The sequence below is a fragment of the Monodon monoceros genome, unplaced genomic scaffold (assembly GCF_005190385.1).
Source record: "Monodon monoceros isolate NGI ecotype Baffin Bay Population unplaced genomic scaffold, NGI_Narwhal_1 Super_Scaffold_4, whole genome shotgun sequence".
Lineage (NCBI taxonomy): Eukaryota > Metazoa > Chordata > Mammalia > Artiodactyla > Monodontidae > Monodon > Monodon monoceros.
The window spans coordinates 81,347,554-81,372,723 of NW_021703781.1; the positions used below are offsets into that span (position 1 = coordinate 81,347,554).

At 54.7% G+C, this 25,170-nt stretch overlaps 1 protein-coding gene across 1 annotated transcript in view; it reads right to left on the reverse strand.

Annotated features, from left to right (window-relative positions):
• STK32C (serine/threonine kinase 32C) overlaps positions 1 to 25,169 on the reverse strand; it is a gene marked incomplete at its 5' end in the record, with an annotated part of 86,129 nt that extends 60,960 nt beyond the window's left edge. The window contains one exon of the mRNA XM_029244828.1: positions 24,992 to 25,169. Within this exon, the coding sequence (XP_029100661.1) occupies positions 24,992 to 25,169 (178 nt within the window). The remainder of the gene's footprint in view (positions 1 to 24,991) is intronic.
• Between the last annotated feature and the right edge of the window lies 1 nt (position 25,170).

Consider the following 25,170-nt stretch of genomic DNA (forward strand, 5'->3'; position numbering starts at 1 on the left):
GCAATCAAAATCTCCCCAGGGGCCCCGTTTTGTCCCTCCCTGGCTCCTTCCTCCCCTGGCATCTCTGTGAGGAAGCACAGATGCTCTAACCTTGGTGGGGAGAGGAGAGTTTACAGGGAGATCCCATCTCTCCAGGAAATACAAGCTCCTCTTTGGGGCTGTGGCCTCTCTGCGGACGGGCGGCAGTGAAGACAGAGTTCCGTACAGTGGGGCAGGGGCTTGTGTGCAGCCGAGAAGAGCCGGCACACCCGCACGACAGCGTGCCCCTGCCCCGCGGCCTCGCCCAGCCTCACCCAGACCTTCACCCCGAGGCTGGACACTAGTTTCTGATGACCGACTTTTTGGTCGCCAATTTCTCCAACCCACAGAAAATTAGAAGGTGGATGTGCAGCTAGAAAACAGCACAAAAAGAGCAGCAAAAAACATGTTCGAGGAAAGATACAAGAAGGTGATTTTTAAAGAGAGTCATAAGATGCCAAAAAGCTGAGTAGTTTGGGATCGGCTTGCTGGTGCCCACGATCCTGCAGACGTGGGCCTCCCGCGCCCTCCCAGCACAGGATGGGGTCAGGGCCTCTGCCCTGAGCTGGTTCCCAGGTGTTTAAATGGGTTTCCGTGTGCTGTCTAAGAATGGCAGGAGGACACCCACCACGTACTAAGGCACACGTGGCTCTGCTCCAGGGCTGGTTTCCTGGGTGACCCAGGCAAGGCTCACAAGCCCCCATGGCCAAGCCCCAAACGGCCGTGATGCTGGCCCCCTCCTCCCCCTTCCAGTTCAACAGGCTGGATTATTATTCTGGAAAAGGGATGGGTCTATTTTTGGCCAAACTGAATAGAATTAAGGAATGACATTATTTTGAGACGGAGCATAAGACTTCTGTTCTCTTTTATGCTTCCAAAAATAAGAGTCAAAGAACTGAGCAGAGCCGGGAGCCTGCATCCTCGTGGGTGCTCAAGTCTGTGGTTTCCAGGATGAGCGTCTTGGCCAGGATACAAAAACCACATGACGCAGCGATGAGGGTGGCCAGGACAACAAGAAGCTCCCCAAAAGCTTCTGGGGGGAGAGCCAGAGCCGACCCCGCTTCCAGAGGAAGGCACAGCGACCGCCACGAGACTGGGGTCCAGCCCCCCGCTGGCCGCGGGCAGGGAGGTGGCAGGCTGGGGGTTTGCTGGGACAGCCCTGAGCCTCTGGACCTGCAGGACCATCAGCATCCTGCCTCTCCTGCGACCCTCGCAGGTTTCTTCTTGTGAGGAGGCCTCAGACCTGGAGAGCCAGCCTGGCCCCCAGCGGCCTCCGCTGGATGGAGAACTGAGGGCCTGAATTACCTGCTGGCCTGTGACCCCTCAGGACTCACACACACACACACACACACACACACACACAGTGAATCCATAAGCGTTCTAGGGAAAAATGAGTGAATTTATTCATAATTCTGGAGCACGAGACCCACATGTGTGTGTATGACACAGGTCTTCACTCTCCATTTTCTATCCTTAGGCAGTTTTAATGTCTGAAACTTGCATACGAATTGCGTTTTCATGCCAGTAGGGATTATCTGGGTATGAGAGTATATGGGCTATTTTCTGTTTTCTTCTTTATACTGCTGTTTATTTTTTTAAAGCGCCTTTTAAATGAGATGTAAAAGAGGACCAAGCTATTCCTACTTACTTCACTAGACCTCCCCTACCGTCTGCCACCTCACGTCTTAAGGGGTCTGGACCCATGTTTCTCACGCTCAGTATGAACAGCCTTTTTTTCATTTAAAAAATTTTTTATTTATCTATTTTTGGCCACGTTGGGTCCTCATTGCTGTGCGTGGGCTTTCTCTAGTTGAGGTGTGCGGGCTTCTCACTGTGGTGGCTTCTCTTGTTGCGGAGCACGGGCTCTAGGCACATGGGCTTCAGTAGTTGTGGCTCGCAGGCTCAGTAGCTGTGGCTCGCGGGCTCTAGAGCGCAGGCTCAGTAGTTGTGGCGCACGGGCTTAGTTGCTCTGCGGCACGTGGGATCTTCCCGGACCAGGGGTCGAACCCGTGTCCCCTGCACTGGCAGGCGGATTCTTAACCACTGCACCACCAGGGAAGTTCCCTGAACGACCTTTTTTTAAAAAACAATATATTTTCACGCAGCCCAAGAATGTGCTCCTGGAGCCCAGTCTGGAAAGCACTGGAAACACTGCCTTAGGAAATTAAAATCTTCCTCTGAGAAAATGGCTACACAGATGGAGGTGTGTCCACTCTGCAGCTGGTCAAGAGGCTTTCACAGGCCACCGTACGAGGAAAGCAACTTCTCACAGGGCTGGGGCCCTACAGGGTGGGCTCGGGGACCACGGGACCCTCAGGCCTCAGCAGGAGAAGCCGAGCATCGGATGCGGCTCTCCTAGCCCATGCGGTTGTCCCGGCCCAGCCCCCGAAGGCACCGTCTGAGCAGGGAAGGGAGGGTGTGAGACCACAGTCCCACGTGCAGGGGAGGGGGTCGTGCTCTGCGGCCCACGCCATCCTCGCGCCCCATCAGGCACACGCAGAACCACTCAGCGGGAGGGCAGACGGGGGAGAGGCGCTGAACTGCACCCCAACGCTGTGCTCACACAGAGCCTGGCCGGGCTGCAAACACCCGGAGCCCAACCTCAGAGGCGCCTGTGACTGCTGCCCCCGCGAGGGCTCCACAGAACCACCCACCGCCACTGCTGAGAGCAAGCGGACTAGTGCCACCCCCTCCCCAGGCCACGTGTCCCCCAGCGGAGCCAGTGCCAGCTGCGACCGAAAAGGCTCCTGTGTCGCCTTCTGCAGGTGTCAGGAGCCGCCACCCCCAGACGGAGCGCGCGGTCTCTCAGAGACAGCTCCGTGGTGAAGGGAGCAGTGGCCCGGTGGGTACCTGTGCCTGGGGACCTGATGGCCTCAGGCTCGTGGTGGGGGGAGGGTATGTACTAAGGAGCACACTGATGCCCCCGCTTGAGAGAAACACAGTAAAGGCAAAAGGACCGATAGCAAGATGCAGCAAAGGGCGATCTGATCACTCGGTTAACCTGTGATGAGCCCAGGGGCCACCAGTTAAATGTCCCGACCGCCAGTTGCCACTGCTCGATGGAACTCGGCCGGCGGAGGGGATTCTGCTTCTCCTCTCTGTCGCCAGAGGGAAGGTGCAGCGACCCGGGAGCAGGCACGGGGCGAGTGAATGACAGCTTGGCTGGCCTACTTCCAGGCCCTGAGCCCACCCCTTGGAGGCTGAGGCTGAGGCGGCCGGCCCTGCGCTGAGTTCTCTGGGTCCAGGGGGGCTCACACCCTCTGCCCCCCGCCACAAAGGGCCACCACCAACACAGACACCCCACCACGCAGGAAACCCGGTGCGGGCGCGCAGGGGAGAGAAGGGTGAGGCCTGGGCAGCGCAGGTGGGGGCCACGTGGGGTGGGAGGGGCGGGGGCCTGAGCGCGCACAAGCAGCAGTCAGACGAGGCCTCAGAGCCAGGGCGGGGCCTCCTCGTCTCAGCGTCTGCGAACCACGTGAAACAGCCCCGGCCCCGGCAAGGCCTCCCTTGCACTCCACGCGGGGCGGCTTCGGGCCCCGGACACGGAGCAGAGCAGGGCGGGCCTGGCGGGTGAAGGGGTTACTGGAACGGGAACTGTCACTGAGGCTCAAAGCTTCCAAGGATCCGAGGCCGAGCCGGTGCCCCGGCAGCCCGGACGCCCTTCCCCCGGGGCCCGAAACGGGCAGAGACGCCCGAAGGGAAGGGAGCATCTGTGCTGGGTAGGCCCGGGGCCACGCGGGAGGAAGGCGGGAGCTCCTGGCACGTGTTCTGAGCGTCCGGCCTCCTCTGGAAGCGGCCGCCCATATACTCCCCGGGCGCTGAGGAGGCAGGCGAGGGGGCGGCCTGCTACCTGGAGCAGGTGGGGGGCACCGTTCTCCCCACCAGCCGGAGAAGCCCGGAGGGCCCGCCGGCTTTCCGAGCCCCGGCGTCTGCTGCGAGCCCAGGCCTCTGCAGGGAGAGGACGGTGCAGATGGAGACTGTCATGGAGACGACCCAGCGCCCCAGGGGCAGGGAGCTGAGGGCTCGGTGACAGCACTTAGTCTGGCTCCGCCGCGGCGGTGACAGCGTGGACACGGCCAGCTGTCGCCGCCCACCTCTCCTCCCCACGGTCCCAGATGGCGCCCGCTTCTCCCCGACCGGCGTCCAGCAGGTCCTGCCCAGCCACCCCACCCCACGCCACCACGGCCACAGGCGCCGAGGGGGAAGAGGGTGCGGCCCCTCCCGACGGGGAGCCAGCAGCTCAGGACCAGCAGCTGTCTGGCTGCAGACACGCCCTCCTTTGTCGCAGTTTCTCCAAATTCTGGGACTCGCTGCTGCGGACTTTCTGGGCGTTTGCAGCCCCGGGTCCCCACTGGCCGAGGGAAGGGAGGCATCTCACGGATGCCAGGATATGGCATTAAAGAGGCCTGAGACCACCCAGACCGCACACCTAGGGCCAGGGGCTCGCTGGGCTACAAGGAGAGGCACGGACATCAGCCGCGTGGGTGAGGAGGCGTGGCTGGAGGTGGGACCACAGGACAGTGCGGGCACCCCGCACAGACACTGCTGACCCCACGGCCTCTTCCATGCCCATAAACAGCCCGAGGGCTGCAGCACCGGGACCACCCATCCCAGAGACAGGGGGGATTCAGTACATGTATTCAAGGAACAATCCCCTCCCCTCAAGGGGTCTATGTTCTAACATGGGAGACTGAAGATGAACAATCGATGGGGATAACAAATGGAAAAGTAGAAAAAATAGCAAGATTGTAGCCTTAAATGTATGGACAGTTACGTTCAAGTAAATGGATTAACATTCCAATTAAAAAGCAGGCATTTTCAGGCTGGATTTTAAAAAGCCAGAGTCAACCATGTGCTATTTATAAAGATACCACTTCCCACTTAAACGTACAGAGGTGAGAGGTTAAGGGTGGAAAATGGTTGCTCACACAAGCACCAACTAAAGAACCAGGAAGCCACATTAACATCAAAGGAGACTTTAAGCCAAGGAACGTTATCAGACATTTCTTAGGGATAAAAGGTTCAAGTCACCCAAAGGACACGGCAGTAGCAAATGCGTATGCAGCCAAAATCAGACCCAATGTCTGAAGCAAAACCAACAGAACAAAAGGAGGAAACAAACTCACCAACAGAGCTGGAGATTTCATCATTCCTCTTTGTCACTGACAGACAGAAAAGGAGAGAAAACATGAAACACTGACATCAGGAGTAAAACGGAGGCATCACTACAGACACTGAAAGAAAAATAAACCCTTTATGCCAACAAACACAGCAACTTGGATGAATGGGGTAAGTTCCATTTCTTGAAAGACACAAATTACCAAAACCAACACAAGAAGAAATGGAAACTCTGAATACCCCATATCTATCAAAGAAATCGAATTCGTCATTAAAACCTTCCCACAAAGAAAATTCCAGGCTCAAATGGCTTCACTGGTGACATTTAGCAAACATTTAACAGAGAAATAACACCAACCTCACACAAACTTTTTCAGGAAACAGAGGAGGAGGGAACACCTCCAACCCCTTTTATGAGGCTGGCATAAACCTGATACTAAAACCAGACAAGGACATCACAAGAAAAGAAAATCTAGACCAATATCCCTAGTGAGTATAAATGTAAAAATCATGAAATATTAGCAAATGGAATTCAGCAATATCTAAACATGACCTAACAATGTGAGATTGGAATACTGTTCCAAAGTCAACCAGTGCAGTTTAACACATTGGCAGAATAAAGGAGGTTATCTCCACAGATACAGAAAAAGCATTTGGCAAAATTCAACAACCATTAATGACTTAAAAACAAAAAACTCAGCACACTACGAAAAGAAGGACACTTCCTCAATCTGATAAGGGAATCTCTGAAAAAGCTCAGCTGACATCATACTTTATTTATTTTATTTTGGGGTCTTCGTTGCTGCATGTGGGCTTTCTCTAGTTGCAGCGAGCGGGGGCCACTCTTCGTTGCGGTGCGCGGGCTTCTCATTGCGGTGGCTTCTCTTGTTGTGGAGCACGGGCTCTAGGTGCGCAGGTTTCAGTAGCTGCGGCACACAGGCTCTACAGCGCAGGCTCCGTAGTTGTGGCGCACGGGCTCAGTAGTTGTGGCTCACGGCCTCTAGAGTGCAGGCTCAGTAGTTGTGGCGCACGGGCTTAGTTGCTCCGAGGCATGTGGGATCTTCCCAGACCAGGGCTCGAACCCATGACCCCTGCATCGGCAGGCGGATTCTTAACCACTGCGCCAACGGGGAAGTCCCTGACATCATACTTAATTGTGAAATATTGAACACTTTCTCCCTAAGATCAGGAAAAAGGCAAGGATATCTGCTCCCACCACCTCTCTTCAACCTTGTGTTGGATGTCTGGACAGGATGAAAAGGCATAAAGTTGTAAAAAGGAAGAAATGCATCTGTCTTTTATTCACAAGTGACATAGAAAACCCTGGAAATCTAAAAATAAGACAATAGAATAGGCGTGTTCAGCAGGGCTTTAGGATAGTCAATATACAACAATTTATTTTTTAAACAAAATATGTAGGGATAAGTTAAACAAAATATGTGCAGTCCCTGCACACTGAAAACTACGAAGCCATGCTGACAGAAATCAAAGACCAGAATAAATGCATGGCATGCCATGTTCATGGACTGGAAAACTCAAAATGTTAAAAGGTCCATTCCTTTGTAACTGACCAACAGTTTCATGCAATCCCATTCAATATCTCAGCCAGCTTATTTTAGGAACTGACAAAATGATTCTAAAATATACGTAGAAAGGCAAAGAATCTAGAATAGTCAAAACAATTTGGAAAAAGAACTAAGTTGGAGGGCAAACATATCAGCTTTCAAGACCTATTTTAAAGCTTCAATAATCAATACAGTGTGGTATTGGTGTAAAGATAGAGAAAGAGATCAATGGAACAGAATAGAGTCCAGAAATAGGCCCACGATTATAAGTTCAACTGACTCTCAAGAAAGATGCCAAGGAACTTCAATGGGGGAAAGGATGGTCATTTCAACAAGTGGTTGTAGATCAAACAGACGTCATGTTGCAAAGCAGGAGGGAGAGGAAGAGGGGAAAGAGGGAAATGAGAGGAAATAGGGAGGAAGAGGGAGGGAGGGAGGGAGGAATGGGAGGAGGAAAGAAGAGACAGAACCTTGGCCCTTACTTCTTATCAATACAAAAATCAACTTGAAATGGAGCATAAACAAAATTAACAGCTAAAACAAACCCATAAAAGTTCTAGAACAAAGGGAAAAAAATCTTTATGACCATGAGTTAGGTAAATATTTCCTAGAAAGGGCACAAAAGGAACAAACCATAAAGGAAGAAACTGATGAAAAACTGGACTTCACCAAAATTAAAAACGTCTCCTTTTCCAGAATCACCATTAAGAACTGAAAGGGAGTGATACGAAATGCAGCACTGGTTCCCACCTCCCAGCACATGACCAGATTGGCTGTCAAGGGATACAGGGAAACTCCCTGGGGTGGCAGAGAGACTCCACACTTGACTGCAGTGGTGGTTATACGACTATATACATCTGTCAAAACTCACTGAATCACATCCTTACAATTGATTAATTTTGTTTTATGTTAATTACACTTCAATAAAACTGATTTTAAAAATTAACTCTATTTCTGTGTACCAGCAATGAAAAAATCTAAGAACAAAACTATAAAAATAATGCCACTTATAACAACATCAAATAAACATAAAATACTGGGCGATACATTTAATAAAAGATGTACAAGACCTGTTTACTGAAAATTGCAACCCATTGCTGAGAGAAACTAAAGCAGACCTACATAAATGGAGAGACATACCATGTTCATGGATTGAAGACTCAGTATCACTAAAATGTCCATCCTCCCTAAAATTGATTTGTAGATTTAACACAATCCCAGTCAAAATATCTGTAGACATTTTTGTAGAAATCGGCAAAACTGATTCAAAATTCGTAAGAAAATACAAAGGATCTAGAATTGCCAAAACAAATGTGGGAAATGAACAAGGTTGGATGATGTACGCTACCTCATTTCAAGATTTACTATAAAGCTACAATGATAAAGATGGCATGTCATCAGTATAAGGAAAGATAGAAAGAGACTCCAGAAATAAACTTACATATGTAGATCAACTGACTTTTGACAAAGTTGCCAAAGTAATCCAGTAGAGAAAGAAGTCTCTTCAAAGAATGCTGCTGAAATAACTGGGTATCCACACAGGGAAAAATGGAACTCCCCTGCCTCACACTCCACACAAAAATTAATTTGAAAGTTATCCTAGATCCAAACTTGACGTTAGGGTAAACAAGGATTTCCTAGACAAGACACAGAAATGACTAATCAAAACAGAGCGCTAATCAAAACACATCCATCCAAGGACTTGAATCCAGAACGTTTAAAGAACTCTTACAACTCGATATTAATGACACACACAAAACACAAAATGGGTGAGAGACTTGAACAGTCACTTCACGCAACAACTGCACAAAGGGCCAATCAGCAAGTGAAAGAGTCATCTACAGCCTTAGTCATCAGGGAAATGCAGATATTCCTAAGACCAAACTTTCTCTTTGTTTATTTTGTTCATCACGTTTGGAAATGCCCCTCATCTGCCAACATAAGAGGCATAATTTGGGGGTAACTGTATAGTCCTCCACAGCAACCGATGTCGCCACGCCTGCTGGACAGATCCTGCAGAGCCTCTGCAGTACCAGCTGGCCACCCTCTGGCCAGCATATGCCTTTACCCCAGACCCCACGAGCACTCCCAGGACCCAGCCAGAAAGGAGAGCAGGGCTGGGCTGCGTCTGCCCCCGGCACGCTCCATAACAGTCCCTGGAGGAGATGGCGACACCCGTCGGTCACAAAGCCCCCAGCTGGGGCTGGTCTAAGCACACCCACATTGACTCCTCCGTTGTCTCTTTCTGTCCAGTTTAGTTAAGTCCAACAAGCATTTACTGAGAGCTTCTTAGGTGCCAGGCCCTGTGGAGTCCAGAGTGAACACAAGGCAGCCCCGCCACCGTGGCTCTTCCAGAAGTGGAGAAAAACCCCTAGAGAAGGTGTCTCTGCACTGGCCTGGGTCCCATACCAGGGCCACCCACCCAGGGCCACCCCACCCAGGACCAGCACACCAGGACCACCCCATCCAGGACATCCATCCAGGGTCACCCACCCAGGGCCACCCACCCCAGGCCCCCAACACCAGGAGGCCCAGGGGCAGAGGCACAACCCATCTCAGAACCGCCCCCACCTCACTCCTTTTGATGCCTGTCCTGCGGGAGCACATCATTTGTTCGTTGACAAGATGGAAAGTGACTGCACTTGGGAGAGACGGAACTGCTGATGGAAGTGTAATTAACAAACCTCTGAACCTTTCAATTAACACATCTGCACATGAGTGAACCTGCGTTCTCTGGAGCATTGCTTTTTTTTTTTTTTTTTTTTTTTTAATTAAAAGCAACTTGAGTTCGTTTTGTAAAGGCTTCTAGAGATTCCACTGGACACAGCTCCGTAGGTCCAAGGCCAGGCCCACCCCACCTGGCTCCAGGCGACCACTGTCCCCTTGGCCCCCTCAGCCCACAGCACTCTCACTCCAAGGCTGCACACACGGGGCCAGAAGACATGTGTCATCCCCGGGGGAGGGTGGGCAGGACAAGTCCCTGCCCTTGGAAGTGATAAGCCCCAAATTAAGCTGTGCTGAACAAACCTTGCCTCCCAGCCCGATGTACAGCTCTGCGAGCTGCCACCTGTGGCTCTGACCTTCCCTGCAGCTCGGCATGGAGCCTCCGGCCTCAGAGCTGGTAGACACAGCCTGTGCAGGCTCCAGGCCTGCCTGTGTGCATGAGACGGCCATTCCTAACCTGCAGCCCCTGCAGACTGGACGCTCCAGTGGGAGGTACGTGGGTCTCCACGCCCCCGCCATCCCAGCAGAGAAGGGGGCAGGAGGCAGAGCCCCACACGGGGCCAGTCGCCGGTTTTGCCTCCCCACCCAAACCCTGGGCCTCGCCCCACGTCCAGGGCGTCCCCTGCAGGAGACCATGGGGTCCTTCAGAGACGGAACCTCCCGGGGCCTCGACGACTCCAGACACTCCTTCAAGACGCAAGGAAACAGAACACTGGCGGCAGCAGCCCACGAGGGTTGCCCACCCCCACCCCGGGAAGGCCAGAGCCACCACGGCACCTGCACCTTCACGGGGACAAGGGGTCCACAAAGGCGGGACAGCCAGGGCAGTGCCATGTGAACCTGGCCTCGGTGTGCACCCCCCAGGCACACACATTCACACACATGCCGGTGCACACACGCACACCCAGGTTAACCCCAGAACCCCAGGCAGAGCCCAGGTGCCCTTAGAGTTCTCAACCCTGGAGCCCCCAAAGCAGGCGCTGGAGTTGGCAAAATGAGAGAAGCGAGGCCAGGCTGTGGCGCCTGGTGCAGGGGACACGGGGGGACCTGGGGCCTGGCCTACTGCTGACACCCACGGAGGCCAACGCTTCTCGGAGCCTCTTCCGCCCCGTCTGCACCTTTCTGGGCCCAGAAGCCTGGCCAGGGGCAGGGACTCCCAAAGGCACTCGGAAGCGACACCGCCCGCCCCAGCCCGGCAGCTACGGCCTCGATGCGCTCCCCAGCTGCAGCCACAGAAAAGCCAAGCTCCATGTTCTCACTGCTGGGGACGGTGTCACCCCCAGCGGACACGTGGCAATGCCTGGAGGCATGGTGAGTTGTCAGGAACACGGAGCGGGGTGTGCTCCTGCATCAGAGTCAGCTACTGACAGCCCCCTCCCCCACCACGCACGGGGATGGCCCCGCCCCCCCCCCCCCCCGGGCCCGCCCCCCCCCCCCCCCCCCCCCGCCCGGGACGACTGGGCCCAATGCCAGCACTGCTGCCTCTGCCCAGGTTGGAAGCAGCTCCGCTCCATGCAGCACAGGGCAGCCTCCACTCTCAGGCCTGTGGACGTCCGGGGGTCCTACGAGCACAGCCTGGCACTGCCAGCCCCAGGACCCTCTGTGGAGGGAGGCCGCCCTGGCCCTACATGCGGGCATCCCATCGACCAGACTCTCGGCTCCAGTCAGACGTGTGTTTCATAACCAGCCCACGCGCAAGAGCTTCCAGCCTAACTCAGGGAAAGGACTTTTGGGGCAGTGGCGCCCGCAGCTGCCAAAACCCCTCCATCACACCTGTGCCTCCTTCAAATGGGCTGGGCAGCCGCCCTGGCCCTGTAGCTGCTGCTCCCTGGCTTGTCCTAAAGCTAAGCTTTCTGGGCCTCTTTCTCCGGTGACCAGCGGGCCTGACCTAAATGTCCTGACAGCCCAGAACAGAAAGCACATCCGTCAGAGAAGGGGGAACAGAGTCAGCAAGGACAGAAGCCCAGGTCTGACTGTCCAAAGGGACATAGGTCCCTGCTGCCCAGGGAGGTGGGGTCGCCCTATGCCTGGCCCCCCAAGGCCGGGGCCCTTGCCGCCTGACACAGAAAGCACTGTTGAAGGAACAGTGCCCTGGGCCTTAATTCAGCAGAGTGGTCGTACTGTCTGGGGTGAGTTAGGGCCCTGGAAGGCCTCTCTCTGAGGTGTCTTACTGCTTGCCCCGAAGTGGGCACTTCAGGAGAGTCATGGGCATATAGCCCCCCTCACCCCATGTTCACTCGGTTCCCGCCCTACCCAGGTGATGTCGAGTCACGTGAGATACAGGAAGGAACCTAGGAGGTAAAACCCCGCCTCGTGGGATGTTCACTCTGGGGCCAGGGGCTGAGATGAACGCAAATGTCACAGGCTATGCAGTACACAGTTGCCAGGGTTAAGTGCCCAGAAAGCAAAGCAGGACAGGGGCCTGGCAGGGGCCCGGTGGGTCCCCAGGCACAACTGTAAAGTGGGCCTCCCGGGAGAAGGACGTGCAAAGGTTTGAAGGAGACATGGTGATCCGTGCTCTGGCCAAATCACTGCCCCACCCTGCTGCCAAAACACTGGGCCAGCTGCTCTCCTGGCCTCTGGGGGGAGCGGGCCATGCGATGCTCTGGGCAGGAGCTGTGGGCAGATGCCACACGGAGAGCCACCCCTGGGTGCTAGGTGGGCCATTGGCGTGGAGGAGGCCCAGTAGAGAGCATCACGCTGGACTCCTAGCAGAGAATGAGGGTATGCCCTTGGGATACACTGCCCTGCAGAGATCAGAGGCACACGTGGAGGGGCGGGGACCAGGGTGCTGGGTGCTGGGTGCAGGAGGAGGGGCAGGGACCAGGGTGCAGGGTGCAGGTGGAGGGGCGGGGACCAGGGTGCTTGGTGCAGGAGGAGGGGCGGGGACCAGCGTGCTGGGTGCAGGTGGAGGAGCAGGGACCAGCGTGCTGGGTGCAGGAGGAGGGGCGGGGACCAGGGTGCGGGGTGCAGGTGGAGGGGCGGGGACCAGGGTGCTGGGTGCAGGAGGAGGGGCGGGGACCAGGGTGCTGGGTGCAGGTGGAGGGGGGGGCATGGGGTGCCCGTTGCCTATGGGACGGAGGGACACAGGCAGCCCATGCTTTGGAAGGTAGAGCCAAGGTGACATGAAGGGCGGGGAGGGGCTGCCACGTGGAAGAGGGCTCCCGGATGGGTCTAGGGGCATTTGGAAGGATGAGGTCAGCGAGCCAGGAGACTTCAGGGGTGCAGGTGTGAATGCGTTCAGGAGATATCTGTGATATACGAGCCAGAGACTGGACAGAACAGTCTGGAACGTGTGAAGCAGGTCCGGGCTGGAGATAAAACCTGGAGTCGCCGGCATATGGATGATATTTGAAAGTGTGAGACTGTCCGCAAGAGCGCAGCAGAAAAGGAGGGAGCGGGCAGGAGCCCCAGGTGCTCCAGTGTCACCATGGCGGGGAGGGGAGAAGGGTCCTAAGAGGGGCCGAGAAGGAACAGCAGGGCAGTGGGCGTCCTGGAAGCTGCGGGAAGAGAGGGAAGCTGGGAGGGGCCCAGAGGGTCAAGCTCTGCCATGGGTCCAGGACAAGGGAGGTGAGAGCTGGGCGTCAGACTTCGCCCCATGCAGGGAGCCCTCACTAGGGCTCTGAGGCCGTGGGGACAAATCCTGGCTCCTGTAGGCTCAGGGGAGCATCGGAGGGCAGGTCTGGCACCTGAGAGAACAAAGTGCTGTCAAAGAGTCTTGCTGAAAATGGGGAGCAAAGGAATGAGGCCACGGCATCAAGCGAAGCTTCTCAACACGGAAGCATGAAGCAGGCGTTTGTTCTCTCCCCAGCCCCACATCGAATGTCTTCTGCACACCTGGCGTTCGTCTCTACCCTGGGGACACCAAAACACATGGTTCACTCCTGTCCACCCTCGGGGGCCTGTGATGTGACGAGTCAACAGTTATGAAACGTGCACTCGGCACAGTGCACAGCTCAAGCTCAGCCCTGGAGTCCCAGGAGCCTGACCTGCAGGCTTCTCTCCTCCACGCAGAGCCGGTACCTTGGACAGCTCTTCCCCAGCCCCAGAATTGCCGGGTGGGAGGCTGGACACCAGTGGGGTTTTTAAAATATTCTTGTAAACTTTTGATTAGATTATAACAAACATACAGAAAACGTGCACATCTGACAAGCGTTCAGCTCAAACAACGGGGCACCCTGGTGCCCCCCCAGGGGGACATGGGCTTGACCTCTTGTGGCACAGACAAGCACCCGGCTTCTGTGCTTGTCAGCACGGAGTCAGCAGCGGGGACCCTCGCTCCCTCGGCAGCAGGTTAAGAGGCGCACCGTGTGGGGTGCGGCCATGAGGCCTTCACTCTCATGGCACAGAGGATGCACAGAACGAAGACCCGAGGACTCGCTCATCCGAGTAACGTTGGTGGACGCTTGGTCCGGTTCCAGCTTCTGGCTACCACACGTCGTGCTGTGCGGACTCCTGTGTGTGCGCCTTTGGGTGCACGGATGTACACGTTTGGATGGGTCCCACCTAGGAATGCAATCCTGGGCTGCAGGTGTCCATGTCCCCAGCCAAAGACCACCAGAGACAGCATCAGGCTGCACACACCCATGTACCGTCCTTGCAACAGGGAGAACAGGGGCATCTCCGTGAGAGTCAGGGTTTGCGCTCACGTCAGTAACCTTCAGGAGGGTTCAAGCAGCACGGCCCCACGCTGTCTGGAGGCTGCGTGACTTTACGATTGGGCATCTTAAGCCCACTACAGAGGCTGAGAAGGAGTGAAGCAAGAACTGCAACTCGCAAAGCAGCAGCCAGGACCCAGGAAGTCTGGTCATTTGGGCCTGGACAATGGTCACGTTTTTGTCTGTGCTCCAAAAGGTTTATGGAGGGGTCTTGTGTTTGTCTTGACACACCACGGTCAGAGGGGTCTGTTGCGGGCACTCTGTGAAATCGTTCACGTGCAGCAGGAGAATGCCAGGGCCAGTGGCGAGGTCCAGGCGAGCTCCTGGACGTCAGGGCTGTGCTCTCTCTCAGAAATGGTGCGCCACGCAGTTTCCCAAGTGGTTGTATCAATTCACACTCCCTCCTGCCTGCAGTGTACAGAGCAGGTGCACAGTAGGTATATCCAGTTAAACAAATGCAGTGACGGGACCCCAGAGCCTTATGCCAGGGAGCAGTGTGGTCAGCTCTGTGCTTTATTATTTTTTTTAACATCTCTATTGGAGTATAATTGCTTTACAATGGTGTGTTAGTTTCTGCCGTGTAACAAATTGAATCAGCTATACATATACATATGTTCCCATATCTCTTCCCTCTTGCGTCTCCCTCCCACCCTCCCTATCCCACCCCTCTAGGTGGTCACAAAGCACCGAGCTGATCTCCCTGTGCTATGCGGCCGCTTCCCACTAGCTGTCTATTTTACATAGATAGCTCTGTGCTTTAAAAGATCATTATCTCCCAGTAATGGTGAGCACACCTGGCACCCAGATCTTGGTTTCTAACACCTTCCCCAATAGAAGGACCAGGGCTCCCTGGAGAACTGGCTGATTCTAGGGTTGGGTCAGGGAATAAACATGATGAGCCTAGAGCATCTTCTAGTCCCAGAAAGTAAGGAAGTGCTCAGAAAGAAGCAAAGACAGAAAACAGTGAGGACAGCAGGCCAGAGGGACACAGGAGCCAACGGAAGAGCTTCCAACGGCTAAAGCTGGACAATCTGACCAAAAAATAAATAAACACATACAATAGTATTGGATTGTAATGCAAAGCGTAAAACAAATATCCATGAGTCCACGTGGGTTCAAATGAATGACTGAAGAACAAAGTAAATGGGAAGAATACACAAATCTTCTGGATAGAAGAATTTCAAATAATTTTATGTAACTACCTTCCTCTAAAGGAGGTGGACCTTAACCCCCCACCCTTTAAGTGTGGGCAGTGCAGTGTAACTTCCTTCCAAAGAGCACAGTGTGGACAGGGGGGCCGAGTAACCTGACAGCGGAGACCCCTGACGGACAGGACCTCGGCCAGGTGATCAAGGTCAGCGTCAGCAGCAATAAGTTGTGCTGAGAGTACGGACCTTGACAGAACGTGACGAGAAGGGCACCTTTCCTGTGGTTTTCCTCCCAAAGACCCATAACCCAAGTCTGCCCATGAGAGAAACCCACAAATCCCAGCTGAAGGATGTTCTACAAAATACCCGACCAGTTATTCTCAAAACCGTCACGGTCATCAAAAGAAGGGAAGTCTGAGAAGCTGTCACAGCTCACAGGAGCCTAAAGAGGGACAGCTAGATGTCACGTGGGATTCTGGGTGGGATCCTAGAACAGAAAAAGGATATTCAGTAAAAACAGGTCAAACCTCAATAAACTACGGCTTCAGTTACTGAGAGATTTCACATGTCACCTTGACTGGCCCTGGGCACCCAGATTAAAGTGTTCTGGGCGTGTCTGTGAGGGAGTTTCCGGATGAGATTAGCAGTTGAACCCGGGACTCAGAAGGGTAGGTGGCCCTCCCAGATGTGGGTGGGTGTCAACCAGTGCCCTGAGGCCTCAACAGAACAGAAGGCGGAGGAAGGAGGGAGGCCCCCCTCTCCGGCCGCCCTGCTGAGCAGAGACCCCTAGTCCCATCCTCTCCTGCCCTCAGGCTGGGACCACACCTTTGGCTCCCCCAGGCTCCTCCGGGGCTCCAGCTTGCACGCGGCAGGTTGCAGGACTTCTTGGCTCCATAGCTGCCTGAGCCAATTCCTCTTAATAAACCTCCTTAAATACCTGTATGTAAGCATATGTGTGTACACACACACACACGCACACACACGCACACACACGTGCGCACGCACACACACACACACACGCTATTATTCTATTGGTCTGTTTGTCTAGAGAACCCTGACTAGTACAACCATGTCTCACCACTGGTTCCCTAGTTATGACAAAGGTACGGTATTATGTACAATACATGTATGTACAATACATACAATAGTTATGACAAAGGTACGATATTAGCGTTAGGGGAAACCAGCATGGGATATACAAGAACCCTCTGTTACCACCTTCACGACTTTTCTGTAAAGCTAAATGTTCTAAACAAAGTTTACTTTAAAAAAGTTTGTTAAAAGTAATATATATTTTGTATGTATTCAAGTATAGATTGGAAGGCGATACGAAAAAGTGCAAATGGTTGTTACAATAGTGGTGAGATTACATAAGACACTGAAAGTCTTAATATTTTTCTTGTCACTTTCCGTTATATAATAAAAAGCTATAAAGGAAAAAAGGATCATCTGGCAACAGTGTCTGGCAGCTAGACGGGCAGCCATATAATCTATCATCCAAACTGGGACACGTCTAAGAGCAAAAGGAGACACTATTAATAATGATGCCTGGTCACCGGACAGGAGGGCACCCACGGGTGCGCGGCCACTGTGAGGAGGCAGGAGCCGCAGGCTCCCGCCCGCTGATTCCCGTAAGGTCAGTGACCCTGGAGAGGAGCCCAGGGCAGCGGGGGGTGAGGGGGGGGCTGAGGTCGTTGGGGGGCAGCCTGGGACAGCAGGAGTTGACCCCAAATTCTCGGTCCCTCCCACCACTTCCTGCTCTAATGGTTCACACCCCCAGCACCAGCACAGGGTCTGCTCCAGGCCCAGCTCCGGGGACTCTTTGTCGGCTAAGCCCCTTGCTTTCGGCACATTCCAAGTGCTGTGGGCTCTGGAAGCGAGCCTCGGGATCCACACGGCTGAGGATCCACCGTCCGACTCTAGTTCCACGGGGCACAGAGCCCGGGCCTCCCTCTCCGCTTCGTCTCCAGATGTCCGGGCGGCAGCCACCCACCCCACCGCTGCCCACCCGCTGCTCCATCTCAGCTGCCACTGCCCGCAGCACCAGGCAGATCTGCCACCGGGCAGGGCCACGCCAGCCCATGCACAAGCACACGGACGCTGGGGCCCAACCCTTTCTTCAGCGCGTGATTTTTTTACCCCCCCCTTTTCTCTGCATCTTCCCTCCTTTCTGTCTTATCTTCCTCCTTTTCTCCTCTCAGTCCTGTGCTAACTTTGCAAATTATCCTTTCTGCCTGAGGAGCTAAAATATGATTTCAGAAACACAAGAGGACCCTGACACGGAGAAAAAGAAAAAAGGAAAGAATCGGGGACAATGCAAACAAACATGACCCCAGGACAGCCACAGGGGCTCCCATAGTGCAGCACGGGGCCGGGATCTGAGCCGCCCCCGAGAATTACCAACTCCCAAAACAAGGACGTGATGTGTGTCGCTTTAAGCCGCTACGTTCTGGGGCAATGTGCTAAGCGGTCATAGATAACTGATACGCAGCCACCAGCGGGAACTGAGACCCCAGGGACACCCCGCTAAGGACACCCCTCCCCCCAGGAACCCCCCCCCCACCAGGGACACGACTCCCGCAGAGGCTTCCACCAGCCTGAGGTCTCTGAGCCATCACGAGGCACCGTGAACGGGAAGCCACCAAGCACGTTCTGGCTCCGCAGGTGGCGTGCGGAGCAGGGGGACCCATCCCCACTGGGCCCTGTCTAGAGTCCCAGGTCACAGAATCTTGAGAAATGATAAAAATGGTCATTGCTAAGTCACTAAGTTTGGGGTTTTTTTATTACCAGCAATAAATAATAAAACAGTGCCCGGTTTGAGCTACTGGGACCAAGACCCCGCTCCCGGCTCCCAGGGGCCGAGCGTTCCGGAAACGGGCCCGAGTCCGACGCAGGGCCTGGGAAGACAGCACTGAGCACCTTGAACCCTGTTCGGGGCGGGGTGGGGGGTGTGCCTGGTGCCCGAGAAGGCTGAGCGTCCTGCCAGGCCTAACAGACTCACAGACACACAAGCGCAAAGCTGCTCGTCTCTGGCTTCGGTGACAAGCCCCGCCTGGTGCGTGTGAAGGAAAAGCCGTGATGTGAGAGCAGAGACCTCCCTAGTCAGCGTGTAAACACCAGGAATCTGAATGTGCTCAGCTCCTATTTTTAATAAATTGGGGGCGACACTGACTCTCACCCACATCATCTCCTTGGCTTCACGACTTAAAGAACACCAAGCCGGGTCTGCACAGCGCAGACTGCGGCCACGCCTGCTCGGGCCGCATGCTGGAGGCCACCGCAGGCTCCTGTGTCACACCTGGGGATGCGGAGGGTGGGGACAAATGACCCAGCTGGGGCTGGACGGAGCCACACTGATCTCGGTCAGCTGCCTTGGTTTTTAGATAATAGATTTCAGGTCAACGGGCAAAACAGTTTTTGAAGAAGCAGGCTTCCCAGTTTTTAAAAATAACAATAATTTTATTAATTGTAGCTTCTCCAATTATGAGCATTAAAATCATTCAGCACGTTGGGCCCGGCCAGTGTTTGGGGAAGAGAGGCGGGCCCAGCGTGTTCTGCAGGCCGCTGATCAGCGTGTGCCAACCCCCCAGGCGGGAAGGAGGCCCCAGAAGAGCCATCGTGGACGACGTGTCGCCCCGACCCGGGGGACAGGAGCAGGGCTGCAGGGGGCGTGCACACAGCTTGCGGGACAGCAAGGCTCAGCACTCACCGGACCCTCACCAGCCCGCAGAAACACTGCTTACCAAAGCCTTATTTCTACCTAGAGTTACACAGCGATAGCAGAGTGAGGCAGGTAGGAAGAAACATAAAGTTCTACATCTACATGCTACTGATACAGAAGGGGGGCGTTACACAGCCCGGGGCCACCTGCCTCTGGTAGCGCGTCCTCTGCCACACCTGGGTGAGAATCTAGTCATTGCAAAGGAGGAAGTTCAGGCTGTAGCGTCACCTGAAAATGCAGGATACAAAATGCTACTGATGTTTTGGGTACGTGTGTAGCGGGCTACCCAGAGAAGAAGAACAACACAGAAGTAAGAACAGAGCTAAATGAGATCCCTCTGCAGGAAGAGCCAGCCCATCTCCAGACGAAGGAGCAGTAGCTTTGGAGACTCCCACCCACTGCCAACACCATTGCCATGGCCCAGCGGAGCACCAGAGCAGGCGGCCCCCTGCTGCTCCCTATGCGTTGGGCCAGTGCCTTGGGGACCACGCCCACTCCACCACCCACCTGCTGGGTCCTCGCTAAGCCCTCCCACCCAGAGTGTGTCCTCTCCGTGTCCAGCACGCTGGCACCGTCTGGGGCCGGATGGGAACACAAGACCCTGAGGCCCCACCTGAGACCCGCTGAATCAGAATCCGCATTGTCACAAGGTCCCCAGGGGACCCTGACAGTTTAGGAGCTACTGTGAGCTGCCCTGACCCTGTTCCGAATAAATGCTTGTCCGTGGCTTTGCCTCCCTCAGACCATCTTGGGGCCTTGGGAGGCTCCATCCTCAAAGAGAAGCCCTGAACAAAACTTACCTCCAATGCATCCTCGCATTACTTCTCAACTGGAAGGATGGGTGGTTAAATTTTTAAAAGAAAATCAACTTATTTTTAGCATTTTAAAACACACAGCCAGATGGATAGACGTGCAGAGCTGACATTTGTTACATAAAAAAGTACGACAGTGGGTCCCAAGTCCATCCCAGACCAGCCTCGTCAGCCACAGGAACACAGCAAACTCAGCGCCACCCAACGGCCCCGCCGGGACACCTGGCACTGCATGTGGGAACCCAGGGAATCCAGGAGCAGGGGTGCAAGGCCAGCCGGGACCACACACCTCCTCCCCACCTTGAACCCAAATGCCCACCCCTGCACCGGGGGCCTCTGCACCGTTGCTGCCAGCTGGTAAAGGAACCCAGGGTCTGCAGCCACCAGGCTGCTGGCCACCAAGGCCCCCGCGTTGCAGGGGACGGGGTGTGAACTGCCATCAGCCCGAGCCTGGGCCACACAGAGAGCTGCCACCCCCATCGCCAGCCACCCCCTCTTCCCAGGGTCAGGAGGGAAGGGAAGAGACACCTATTAAAACTCAGGTCCACGCACCACTGGTCAAGGACTCGGTAAACAGGGCTAGACTGTCACTTTGGAACCACGGCCCCATCAGCACGATCGGGTCAGCCCCCCGTGCGCTCAGCACCGCTCTCCGCTGCCCGTGAGCCCTGGGCACACGACGGGCAAGAGTGGGCATAAGCACCGTAAAGTCACCGAGTCATTGCTGGCAGGTGACACGACCGACCACCCAGGAAGCCTGGGAAAATCAACTCAAAAGCCATGAGTACTAACGGGAACCTTAGCAGAGCAGCCACACACGGGCCGGATACTTTTCAAAGTTAAGCTTTCCTTCCTACCAGCACTAACCAGGGTGGAACGTGATGGTTGCAAAGATCTCGTTCACAATTCGACAGAAACAGGCAGTGAATGTGCCCAGCTTAAGCAAGAGCAGGACCCATGGGAGGAAACCGTTCTCACTGTGGCCAGCGTGAGTCCAAACCGACCAAAACTTGCAACATGAAAAGTGAAACCACAGAAGTCCTAGAAGTGCAGGTGCAGGATTATAAATTGGGTGAGCATCACTTGTGCTTGGTGTTAACAGGGCACCAAGGCCGGAAACTGGCAGAAAGGAAGACCTTGATGAATCTGATCACACAAAATCTAAGCGCATCCACACGGAAAACTAGCAACGTAGAAAGATAAATGACTGCTCCGGGGCACGCCGCTGTATACCGGGAACCGTGAAGAGAAACCGGGCAGCAAACATCCGAACAGGAAGCACAGGTCAGGGGCAGGAGTTGGCAGTTCAGGAAGGAAGAGCACAAACGCCCCAAACATGCAAAGAAAAACGTTACCAACCTCACTGGTAATCAGAGACTCGGAGCACTAACACAATCCTTTGACCTTTCAGACGGTCAAAAAACAGACGTCACTAACACCCAGAGGCGGTGAGGGTCGGAGAAAGAGGACTTGCGTGCGCTCCGAGAGCAGGCAAACGGGATCTCCCTCCCGGCCAGCCGCACCGGACACAGGCCCCCCTCTTCCTCTCTCCTCTGGCCCCCCCTGCCCTTCACTACATTTATTCATGTTTCCTCGTCTGCTACTGGCCTCCCCACCTCCTCCTTTGCCTGGGTACCCCACACCTGCAGCAGCCCCATCCTTTTGGCCACCGCCACGTAACAACCATCCAGGACAGCCGTGTCTTGTGCCGGGACTGCCCATCTCCAAGGGAGCTGGCCAGCGGCACCAAGCCACACTGCGTGCACAGTCTTCTGACTCGTCGATGTCATTCCTAGGAAGTTATCGTAAGGAAACAATGTCAAGTGTCCAAGGATGAACGTACAAGGATGCTCACTGGTAAACTGTCTATGTCCTGGTGCCTGAGCCCCAGCGCCCCCCAACTCCACCCCAACAAATTCAATCTGAATTTCCAGAGGAGGCATCCACAGTTTTTAAGAGCATCCTTTGAGTCTAGTTCACAGGGTTGAGAACCACTATTGTAAATTTAGCCAACAAAGGATGCTGTAGATCTATAAGACGGTCATGACACATTGCTAAGTAAAAAACGCAGGTTGAGACAAAACCGTATTTGGAGCATGATCCCATTTCTGTATCAAAGACATAAAGAGTGTTTCTATGTGGCTGATGTGTGAGTACATTCCTAGAAAAAGGCTGGGGCAGAGGTATGCTAATAGGTCTCAGTGCTGAAATTACTGATGTCTTGGTTTTCCTATATAGAATAATTTTAGCAAAGTCTTTTACAAGTTTATACACTTTAACGCTTCTCAATTAAAAAAACAAAGGTTTTATAAATTTTGGAAAAGGTTAGAAAACTCTGGTAGCCCCATGTCCCGCCTTACTGCCCACCCTACCCAACACACCCAGGCCAGGCGTTTCAGCCCTCGAGGGCCCCCTTATTTCCAGTTCTCTGGGCAAAGGTAAACCTTCCTGGTGATTAGCTGCCCCCCACTAGCAAGCTAATACCATGTTAGGTTTGAGACTAGCCAGACTGCTGAGAACGGCGGGTGCCCCCCAGGTACCAGTTACTGAGCCACTCAGCAGAAGGTGATGGGACCCCACTCAGCACCCTCGTGGGGACGCCCAGACGAGAGGGATGAAGGGGCCTGCCCAGCACCCCGCAGCACTGGGGCAGGTCCCGAGCAAGGTCAACCCCTAAATCAACTGCTCCTGAAGCCCAAGAGGGGTCGCACGGGAGGAGGCATGGGGTTTCGGGAAGAGGAAAGGGGACCCTTGGTTCCGGTGTGAGGAGGAAGCCCAGAGAATTCTGAACAAGCACCCAACACCTGCCAAATAAGGACAGTGGCTCAGACACCTCAGGGTTAACAGGGAAGGGGGACATTTAAGATCCCACGTGTCATAACTCCGCTTTGTAGTTGGAATCTACCTGGCACTCTGTTAAACTGCGCTCTTATTTTCTCTTTTCCTTTTCTCTGCATACCAAATCTGATATATTAATTGGGTATTTTAATCTAAAAAATTCATCAGAAGGTCTCACGTTGCCATGGCAACCATGCAGTCCCAGTAAATGCACGTCCTCAGCACAGCTCTATCACCTCTTTCGGCTCACCCTGCACGGGGCCGAGGAAGTGTGGGACCCTCCCTGTCTGGGGGGACGTCTTCACACCCTGAAAGAAAGGTGGGGTGCAGCCTTTCTCCTCTTGAAAGACTGGCCTTCCGCCTTTCCAAACCCCACTCCTTCTGCCTAAATAAACCCACAGGCTTCAGGCCAAGAGCTGCACAACACTCTCTCTGCAAACACCTACTGTGATTCCCAAGTCGTGTGCGCCCCGACGACAACGTGAAAACATGGAACAAAAGTGGAACAAAGTGGCCGCCCACCTGGATCACATCCACGGCCACTGGACCAGGGCCAGGCTTGGCATCTTAATCTTACCAAACAAAGCCCAGGCAAGTCTCGTGCTGTGTTCAGTTTGGAGATGTGGCCACCATGCCCAGGGACGAGCAGGTGATTGATGGGCACATGTGCTAAAGAGCGAGCACCTGTAGCCGAAGCCAACAACCCACCTTCGCAAGACCAGAAGAGCTGGCACCTCTGCCGTCCTGCTTCAGGCAAACGGGGACAGGGGTGGGGAGAAGGGGGTCATGTTAAATAATTCTCAAATCCGATCGCACGCAGCACAGCTGGATTCTGTGCTCTTGGTTCCTCCTTAATGATCCCTGGATCCTGAGACATAACACACTGTGAACAGGTAGAAAAATTCTACCTTTCAAAGCTGAAGGCAGCCACTGTGCTACCTCAATTTCTCTCTTTCTACACCACCTGCCTTGGGGAGCATAATGCCAAGACATGAAAGAGTGGCCAGCTCTCAGCTGACACCAGCAAGTACTGAAATCAGACATCTGATGTATTTCTCAGACGTTTTCTCATCGTGCAGCCAGAAGCTAGATGCAAATCTCCTTCCTGATTAGTTCCTAATTCACTCTGGGCTTTCTTCACTTTGAATATTTACTCTAAAAACAAAAACATATAACATAGGAAGCACTCCCAGCAGTGAGCTGCGTTCCAAAGTTCAGAACACGAAGACAGGTCTCCCCAGAACACACTGAGTGGGCGTGGCTGGTCCTGGATGCCCCTCCAGCAAGTCCAGGCACCATGCCCCTCCCCGATGACCGGGGCCAGGCTCATAAGAGCCCAGGCCCCCCTGAGCAACAGGCTCTGCATCGCTGTCTGTGAGGACTGCCCACATGGCCTGCACATTCTCCAACACTGGCCTGAGGTCGTATTATTGTAATTTCCTATAATGCTTAAATTATGTATCAGAAATAAATAGCTTGGGCTCTTTCGCTGAGCTGTGCTCTAAAATTATAAAAGATCCATCCTACTTCTGCAGGCTGCCTACAAACGAAAAATGCATATTTCGACTATTTTAAGAAAATGTCAAAAAAACATCAAATGTGTCATCTTGTAGCATTTAACTTATCTGCATGACATCTGCAGAGAAGAGCTGTATGTTTGCCTGTGAAAGTACCACAGTGCCCCAGGGGCGGACACTGCACAGCCACCTTTCCCGAGGGTGCTAAGTGAAAGGGCCGTTGTCAGGCAGGGCTCCAGGAGGCGTGCCTGCAGGTCTTTCCTGCTTTCCACCAGCGCCCACCTCCGGGTCACTAGCTTTACCTGCAGGGGGACCTGAGGGCAAACTAGTTCCCAAAAGGGCAGGTCTTTGCACAAAGGCAAGCCTCCACCGCACATCTGAGTGCAAAGGTGGGCACGCCGGCAGCCACGCGGCGCCGTCACCTACACTGAGAGCTCCGAGGGCCGGGCCCCCGCGCCACCTGTGGGGCAGGCATCTCCCTTCGCAAACTCGGCACACCTCACGTGCAGAGTAACAACCGAGCGCTCACACCTCGCAGAAAAGGAAAATGCAAACACAGCGCCCTCGCTACTGCGGGGGCCTTCGCGCCTACCGACCGCAGACCCTCACCCCGCAGGGACGGCCGGCCTACTCCGCCCGTCGCGCCGCCACTGGACACGGAAGACACGCGTGGGCATCGCAAGCACCGTTCGCGAGTTTCCTCGGAAACCGAGACGCCCCTGACGCCTTCCCACCGGGAGGCCTTGGTGCCCCGACCCGCAGAAATCCTCCCGCCGCGGCCCCGCTGCGAGAGCGTGCGGAGTCCCCAGACGGCGCGGGTCCCAACGCTGTCCCCGCCAGCGGCCCGGAGTCTCCGCCGCGGCCGTTCTCACCGTCCTCCTTGTCGTCAAACACCGGCCTCCGCGCGGTGGCCGCCGACATGGACGAGCCCATCCTCTTCTTCCACTTGCTCCACGGAAACAGGGGGCGCGGCTGCGCGCGGGCATCGCCCGTGTCCCTGGCCCGGGGCTGGCCGGCGGCGGGCGGCGGCGGGGCGGGGGGCGCGTCGGGG